The sequence below is a fragment of the Terrapene carolina genome, unplaced genomic scaffold (assembly GCF_002925995.2).
Source record: "Terrapene carolina triunguis isolate 2854851 unplaced genomic scaffold, T_m_triunguis-2.0 Scaffold89, whole genome shotgun sequence".
Classification (NCBI taxonomy): Eukaryota; Metazoa; Chordata; order Testudines; family Emydidae; genus Terrapene; species Terrapene triunguis.
This window is the reverse complement of record NW_020664440.1, coordinates 28,096,288-28,105,433: the sequence shown is the minus strand read 5'-3', so window position 1 is coordinate 28,105,433 and position 9,146 is coordinate 28,096,288. Positions and strand designations below refer to the sequence as shown.

Here is a 9,146-nt window from a genome sequence, read left to right as displayed (position 1 = left end):
TTTAAGCCGCGGGCAGGAGTTGGAGGCGCGCTCCCCTAAGCGGGTCCTCGCAGGGCTCAGCCCGCCCCTCCCATCTGTTTCCCGACCCGTCCCCCCCCCAAGCGCGGGCACGAGCCTGGCGCTCCTGCGGGGTGGAGCCGTGGGGAGGCGCGAGCCCCGCTGTGACCAATCAGGTCGGCGCGGGCTCTCCCGTGTCCCACCTCCTGCCCTCGGGAGCGAGCGGCGGCGGCGGGCGGGAGCGCGCCCAGGGCAACAGGCAGGGCCGGGCAGCGGTGCGGGTCCGGCTCGACTTCATGGCGGAGCGCGGGGGTCCCGGCGGCGGGGGGCAGCGCACCCCCGCCCCGCAGCCCGCGGCGGCCGCGCTCCCCCAGCAGTCCCCCTTGGGGCAGCCCCCGGCCCAGCCCCCGGGCGCGGCGCCCCTGCCCCCCAAGCCGGGCTCCGGGCCCCTCACCCCTGGCGGGGCGGCCCCGGGCGGGCCGGCGGGGCGCCCGGTGCAGATGAACCTGTACGCGACCTGGGAGGTGGATCGCAGCTCGCCCAGTTGCGTGCCCAGGTGAGAGGCTGGTGGGGCGCGGACCGGACTCCTGACCCCCCTCCCCGGAGAGACCAGCTGGACCGGACCCTCCTTCTCCCCCTCCCCGGAGAGACCCGGCTGGGCTGGACTCCTGACCCCGTCCCCGGAGAGACCCGGCTGGACCGGACCGGACCGGACCCCCTCATTCCCCCTGCACGGAGACCCGGCCGGAACAGACCCCCTGCCCATGGAGAGACTCACCTTCACTTACCCCTGCTCCCTTCTCCTGCTTTGTCTCACTATCTCCCCCCACCCCCCGAGACCACCTTGTCCTGCTTCTCCTTCCTAACGGGGGTCTCCTCTCTCTGCCCTGCTGCTGTTCCCTAGTTTCCGCCCACATGGGCTGCCATCATCCTGCTCTTCCATGGAGAGGCCGCAGGGGACCCTGCCCCTGGACCCAGCTCTCTGCTCAGCCTAGCAGTGACCAGCCCCTTGGGATAACCTCAGGCCCTCCTATCCCAGTGGTGGGCTCTGTAGGATACCAGGGCCCCCCTGCTTTGGGGACCCATCTGAACCACAGTACCTGCATAGGAACATATGTCTGCTCCTGAGCCCAGAGGGACCAGCATGGGGCACCCACTCCTTGCTTAGTATCCATCCATTCCCATGGGAACCACCCCCCTTGAAGCAAGGTGAAACCCAATTCTGTTTCATCCCCCAAGTACCCAGGAGAGAGATCAACTTCCTCTGCCCCACACATCCCTCACCTGCCCCATCTTGTGGGTGCGACATGCCACAGCCACCTCAGGGGAAAGCATCCTTCTCTCAGGTGTGTGCCCAGGGGCCCATCCTGTTCCCTTTCTACTTGTGCCTGGACCAGGGACACACCCCCTTCCTAAAAATGCTAGTTGTTGTGAAAGCCCAATTGGTGGTGTTGGGCTGGCGGAGGGGGGCTGCTGCCTGGCTGTGCCTGGGTAGGGAGAGGTGTGTGGCTACTGGGAGATAATCAGTCCTCTCAGTTCATTGATTGTTTATTTTTAGCGCCGTTCCTTCGATGCTGCCAGAGTCCAGGTGACTCGTTGTCATTCTGCTCCCGTGCTGCTGCTGTGGCAGGGATCGTAATTGCCGTGCTAATCTGTTGGTGGTAGCAGAAAAATATCTCAGACAACACATCCGGCTGTTGCTGTATTGTGGCGATTTGTGGTCACCAAGGCGGCTTCCTACATGCTCAAGGGCACCCCAATCTCAAACAGGGTGATGGCAGAACACACTTACATGCACATTTCTCAGCTCACAGAGCATTGGCCTCAGACTTGCCTCCCACCCCACTGGAGGGTTTAAAAACCAGCCAACCGCTCTTGTTGATTTCTTGGATGTTTTGATGAGAATTCAGGTTTTTTTCCACCCAGTGCATTTAGGATCTGCTCTGTATTCAAATACATTCAACACCCCTTTAAGAACAATGCGTGTAGTTCACAGAACCAAACCTGTTCTGTGAGCTACACGCATTGTTCTTAAAGGGGCACCGAGGTCTACCACGCATTGTTCTTAAAGGGGCACCGAGGTCTACCTCCAGTAAGCGATCCTGCTTCTCCAGAGAACACTTAGCAGTGGATCTTCCAGGTTTCCCTGTCTAAATAGGTAACTGGTCTACATTTTTTTTGCACGGTTTGCTCAAGACACTGATTCACTTGTATTTTATTGTCCTGGCAAACTATGCAGCTAGTGATGAGTGAGGCTCACTGTAGAGGGGACAGGCTCCCTCAGGTAGCTTGTGATCTGCCTCGGATGGGGTATATAATGTTTGTTATTTCACCCCCCCCCTTCCACCTCTCTCTTATGGGGGTCCCTTTCTGAGGGAGTGGCAGGTTAATGTGTTGCATATGCAGAGTTTGGTTCTTCTAGGTGAAAGCTACTTCTAAAGCAAATGGAGTAAAAGGGTTTTGGTTTTTTGTTTTTTGTGTGTGTGATTATACCAGGCTAAATTGTGCTCACTTGAGGATGGTCTCATAATTCAGTCCTGGGCTAGTGCCTTAGGAGATCTGGGTTCAATTCCTGGCTCTGCCACAGCTTTCCTGTGTGTCCTTGGGCAAGTCCTTTCATGTTTCTGGATTTCAGTTTCCTATTCCTGACATAGGGAATTAAACCTCCCAGCCCACAAGGCGTTGAAGACAAATTCAGTAATATTTGAGGCACGTGGATGTGATGGTCAGGAGGACCTTATAAAAATACTAGACTGTTACTCAAGTAACAAAGTTAGTACTATAAGACTAAACTGAATCTATGCAGTGTTGTTAGCCATGTTTTTCCCAGGATACTAGAGAGACATGGTGGGCGAGGTAATATTCTTTTTTATTGGACCAACTTCTGTGTGGGGGAGAGACAAGCTTTTGAGCTACACAGAGATCTTCAGGACAGAAGAGCTCTGTGTATCTAGAAAGCTTGTTCCTCTCACCCACAGAAGTTAGTTCAATAAAAGATATTACCTCACCCACCTTGTCTCTCTAAACTGAATCTTGACCTTTCCATAAGAGGTAGTAAGGTGCATTTGGTTTTTAAGAGCTAGCTACTGCTCTTTGCGCTTTATAACTGGACACCTCTAGGCCATTAAGGTCCATAGTTCAGCACTATTCGAGTACTTGCTCAGGATACTTCCCCTTGGGCTACTTTGCCCTCCCTAAAGCATTTCTGGGTGATGCCACACATGGCAAACTTTTCTTGTCTGCATTCCCCTCTCCCCTGCTCTGAGCTTTGGCTATAAAATACATATTTGCTGTGCATGCAGTTTCTGCTGGTCAAAGGGTTACTTTGATTACCTGGGAGAAAAGGACCATTCCAGATGAATGTGCACTCTTTGCAAAGGCTGCCGTTGTCTCTCTTTCAGCACTTAGCTCGCTGTGCACGTCCTAGTCAAAGTCACTGACATTTTCAGGAAGAGCTCTGTAACCCTCCTAGGTAAGGTGCCCTGATTGCCAATTATCAGCTGCTGTAGCATTTTGTCATGTGATTGCTTCTCTTTCAGATGGGTTGCTAAGGTCAGGCTTGCACTATACACTCCTCACCTCCCATCCCGTCAGGCTGGTAGTTCAATTGTTTCATCATCCATCCAAAAAGAAAGCAGATTTAGGGCCTGATGTTTTTTTCTCCAGAGGTCCTGAGCAGCTCCTTCTCCCGTTCACTTCAGCTGGAGCTAGGGAAGCTTGCCACCTCTGAAAAGCAGACTCTTAGCCTAGGCCTTCCCAGTACCCGCAGATGGCTGACATTTTGGTCCTAGTCAGTTTTAAAGGAGACTGTTCTGCACCAGGGTTCGGTACTGCATTTCAGCATGCTGCTTTGGCTGTGCAGGACCATCCCTTTGTTGGGATCTTGGCTCTTTGTGGCTGAACGCTGAGTGCCAGTTCAAGTGGCTTCACAAGATGGAAGTCTCCTTTCTTATTGTAGTGGACAGCTGTGTGGAGCAGAGAGCCTGCTGTAATTCCTAACTGGTTTCCTAGATTATAAAGCCAGAAAGGACCCTTGTGATCATCTGCTCTGACCTCCTGTCTATTGCAGGCCATATGACTTCCCTGGATGAGGAACCTTAAGTCAGTGAGGATATCACAGGGATTAATTTAGCTTCTCATGTACAAAGCAATTGAAAACCTACAGCCTGAACAGGGACTCCCTGAGGCACTACAGTCTGAGCTAGCCGAGCTTCTAGGGACCCAGGAATCGAAGGACCATGGAGCCTGGTTTCTTTCTCCCCTAGAGGGAGTCCATCTGAGTTAAGTTTGTGGCATGTTGGTTGTGGGTGCTGCATGCTCACAGCCTTGTGGCTAAACTGGGGGCTTGTTCTCCAGGGCTATTCCTTGTGGTCATTACTCCAGAATTGCTTTTACATTGATCCACCATTCATAGATAAAATCTCAGCTCATGTTATAACTTCCTCTGCTGTGAAGATGACAGGACCTCCTTTCGTGCCCCATAGCCTCGGGGTGATTTGTGCACTACATTTTTATGGCCTTGCCATTTACCAGGGCTTTGGAGCTGTGCTCCGGCTCCGCTCCAGGCAAAAACCTGCAGCTCCACTGCTCCGGAGCTGCTCCGTGCTCCAGCTCTGGGCTCCGCTCCAAAGCCCTGCCATTTACCGTACATCACCGTAGCTGGCATGGGTCTGATTGAGAGGCTGGCTCCTGTGTCTCACATAAAACTCTAAGGCCGCTTGGGTTTGTCTCTTGTATTTCACCCATCTGCTAATCCCTGGCGTTTGGTAGATGTAACTGGAATGCAGAGAATTCCTGAGGAAGTGCAGCAGGCCAGGCCTCCTCTTGTTGGCTGCTGCTGTTGGAGTCCTGCGTCAGTTTTGAAACACAGCTGTACCAGAGTCTGTTATACCTGCCGTGCAGAGCTCCGCTGCCCTCGCGGGGGAGGGGGGAGATAAATCCAAGAAATGTTTTTTCCCCATTATCCTCAATTATTGTGGTGAAGGGCAAAATGAGGAAATGTGCCTGCATTGGCAAGCGTCCATGGTGATTTGTCATGGTTGCATTAAGAAATAAACGCAGGCAGGGATTTATCAACCTTGGTGGGTCTGCTCTCCCTCCCTTCCCTAATCCTGTAACAAGGAAGCCCTCCATGGTTTTGTAACCTGTCTCTGTGTCTTGGTGGTAACTTGTTTCACATTTCCTACCTTCCAGAGGTGGCATGATGAGAGGGGTCCTCTGCTGTCTGTGAGTTTGGTTCCTGAGCAACTTAACCATTTTTGTGACGTGCTTCATGTATTTGCCCCAGTTTACAGATGGAGGAATTGGAGTCCTATAGAAATCAAATGAATTTCTAGCAGAGCTAGGAATGGAACCAGGATCTCCAAATTCTAAGTTCCCTGCTCTAACCCATCCTCCCAGAGCTGCAAATAGAACCTAGGAGTCCTGGGGCTGGCTCCTGCTAGAGCATGTTCGTATTGCACAGTGTCTGCTCGCCAGGGAGGGTATGGAAGTATATAAAATCATCTTTAATTTATGCGTGCCTATGCCTTAGAGCCTTAATTATCATTTTTAAACAGCAACACGGCTGATCAGATTTCAGACTGGGAACAAAGTATGAAAAATGCAGACCCCCACACATGTGTGGGAAAAGCAGGAGTTGTCAAGTCATGAGCTAAATGTGCAAGCAGCACATTCTGAGATTAATTGGTAGAACACCAATGGACTAAGAAGCAGAGGAAAGGAGGCCAGGACTTCCAGAGTCTTAACCCTGCCCTGCCACTAACTGTCACCTGGGGCAAGTCACTTTCTCTCTTTCTCCGGCCCTGAAGCAGGGCGACTTGCCTATTTACCAGAGATTGAGGAGTAATGTTTATGCAGAGCTGTGGAAGTATCGATACTGAAGGATGCCATGAAAGTCTTAGCCTCCTGTGGTGATAATATACTCAGAATTTGAGCATGCTTTTAACCTGAGCAGAATCCTTGTATATTTCATTGCCCTGCTGCTCCATAAGACAGGAGCAGATGAGAAACACACACACCCCAGCTGTAAATTAAATAATAAAATCTTGCTATTCTAGAACAAACTGCTTTTTTAAAAACTCCATGGAACTTAGATAACAAACAAACTCAACCTCAGACTCCAGGTATTGTTAGTCAGCAAACCTAAACAAGCTTTGGTTTAAAAGAAAATACAAATTTCTCAAGAAACGTGGACACTTCAAACAATTGGGAGAGGAGATCTTTGTGTTAAAAAGAACTCAAAATCCTCCTTTCTGTCTGAAAATGTTGTGCCTCCGGTAGATAAGTGACACTTAAAAGGCCTATAACTGAAGGAAGGTAACCAAGTATATTTTTATTTGTGCAATGTACAGGGAGTTGTGTATAGTCAATTTCATTATTTCCCTGCCTACTTGATTGGCTAGTCAGTTTCTTCATTCCTGAAAACATCAATAAGGGGGGAGAGAGAAATCATTGTAGATTTTTCATTGCATTTGAGATCCTGCTCTTGAAGGATAGGGAATGGGGGGGGGGGGGAAACAGGTTGTTTAAATTTGGCCCAAAATGTAAATGTTATTTTCAGATTGAAAACAGCCCCTTTTAATAATGAAGACCTTTGTTTACAATTTATGACTCTAAGATTGTGTCCCTTAAGGTTTCAAGTCATTGGCAATAAATATATTGATTTAAATGTTTACACAAGTTTTTTAAACAAATATTTGATCTTGTATTTAACATCTGAAATGTTGCAGAGAGCTGCTTTTCTTGCATTGTTTTATAGGCTAGTGAAGCTATCAGCTGTGAAATTTAGAAGCCTGAGTGTGAGTATTAGTATGTTTAAAAAAAATATTTCAGTGGTAAAGCACTTATTGGGATTTAATGAAGCATTGTGAAAGTGCAAAGCTAACTTTGATGGCTTCTAGATTAATTGTAGACCTTCAAAAAAAGATCAAGGTGTTCTGGCAAAAGGCTCAATAAAAACCTTCTACTGTGCAGGGGAGATCAAACCAGACTGACCAGATCTTAGGATGTATAAAAAGATAGAGAATGTCAGAGCCCTGAGAGAGGTCTAGCTCACAGGGATGAGTAAGAGAAGACATGATAGAAGTGTGTAAAATGAGTGGTTTTGAAAAGTTTAATTACATGCTCCTAATTGACCCTTTCTAATACACGAAGAAAACACTGAATTAAATGAAAAGGTGACAAATTAAAGCTGATAAGAGTAATAACTTTTAGTGCAGTGCATAATTAACCTGTGGAACACACGGTCACAAGATATTGAGACTAAGATCTTAGGAAGGTTTGAGATGCTTATTTTAATAATACCCAAAGCTATGTTAGAGAGGATGAAAACATCTAACGTGCATGTTGCCTATAAGCCAATTTCTCACTGATCTGGGTTTAGGAAGAAACACAGAGCTGTTACTGACGACTATGGGGGTTTCTTGCATCTTTCTCTGAAGCATTTGGTACTGGCCACAGTGGGAAACTGGAGACAGGAATCTGGAGTAGATGGACTATTAGTCTGATCCAGTGTGGCAACTCATTTGTTCTGAAAAAAGACCTTCAAATGTGCTGATGGGGTCTGAGAGATGCATAGCAAAATGTATGAAACACACTAATTTGGTTGCTATATCACTGCTTAAAAGGACTGTTTTTCCTTTGGTGAATTAGTTGTGTGTGTGCTAGAAAAGTAACCAGTGTGCTTTTGAAACTGAATATTAAACTGCCACCCAAATATGTTCTTATTACAGTAAACATTTCACGCCTCTTGGGCAGTACCTCCTCTGCCTTCCGTTGCTTGCTTTTTAACATAGCTGTAATGGTTCTGCTGATTTAGGTGACACCTCAATTAAAGGAGCAGCAGAATGGATGCTTGTCTTGAGCTGCTTAACTCTGTTAAGGAATGGTGCAGAAATGACACTGTGTTTAAAAACATGCAGCCTGTGGAATTTATGAGCAAGGTCATTTCAAGGGAAAAGCGGACAGTGTGGAGATCTCTGGTGGTGTTGTGGGGAATATTTCCATTTAGTTTCACTTTGGCCTGATCAGCACATCTCTGCTCTCACGGTTATAAGGGGAAATGGTAAACAAAGTTCCAGCAGTTGCTATAAAATCACTCTGTTGTCAAATAGTTCAGTGTTTGAAAATAAGTGGCCTGCAAATGTAAGGCAACCTGGGTTAGTGCCTTATTAATAATGTATTTAAAAAGCCATTCCTTTCAGTGTTTTCTCTCTACTTGCCTTTACCTAACAAATATGAGGCATGTCAAGTCTGCATTAACTGGGGTTTTCTGGAGGACGCTTGGGAGGTGTGATGTGTGAATTGTGAGGTTTCTCAGGTGTCAGATCTGTAACTAAGACCCCTCTTTTCCCAAGCGTTTGCTGGATGTCCGTTATAGGCCCAGACACAAACAATGTTTTCAATACTCTGATTAAAAGTTGCTCCTAATTATCTATGATATCCTAGTTTTCCATAGAGACTTCCAGGACAAAAGACTAGACAAGACTTGAATTTTTAATGGGTACGGAACAGTTTTGAGCTCTTTCTACATTATAAAGAAGACCAACCCCCTTTCATTTCACCTTTTGAATACAGTTTAGGGACACAAATTAATGCTGAAACTACAGCACTGTGTAGGGGGCAGACTGACTTTGTTTGAAGAGAAGTTTTGTTCTGTATTTCATGTACCATCTGGCTTTGCTGGGATAGGCTAAGCCTCAGTGCATGTTCATAACTGGCCCAAGTTGTTTTTCCACATGGTGATATAGAGCGTGAGGTGAGGGGAAATCATTCCCGAAGCCATGAAGTGTCACAATGCATCATAGTTATCCAGGAGGTCCTGGCCCTTAAGCAATTTCTATCCTTTGTCAGGCCATTTGTCAGTGCAGTTACCTGGTTTTAGCTGCAGACACCACAGTAGCCCACCCAAAAATGTGCCCCTTGTGTCATGTTAGGTGCCAGAATGAGCATCCCATTTATATGAACGGGATTAGCTCACCCCTCTTTGAGAGCTGTTAAAAGCTCTGATGTTCAGGTTCTATTCAGAAGGCTTTTAACAAGAAGGGCTCAGAAAATGAACCTATGTCAGCCTGAATTTGAATCTGTCATGGGGCTTGGATAGGTACATCAGGTGGGCTGGGAGGTTAACCCCTGAGGGCACGTCTTCA

The 9,146-nt window shown here is 47.9% G+C and overlaps 1 protein-coding gene across 1 annotated transcript in view; it reads left to right on the top strand.

Annotated features, from left to right (window-relative positions):
* The first annotated feature begins 444 nt into the window (after positions 1-444).
* The window catches only part of PACS1 (phosphofurin acidic cluster sorting protein 1), a 104,310-nt gene continuing 95,608 nt past the window's right edge, over positions 445-9,146 (top strand). The window contains exon 1 of the mRNA XM_029911174.1: positions 445-553. Coding sequence (XP_029767034.1) covers positions 498-553 — 56 coding nt within the window. The 5' untranslated portion in view covers positions 445-497. The remainder of the gene's footprint in view (positions 554-9,146) is intronic.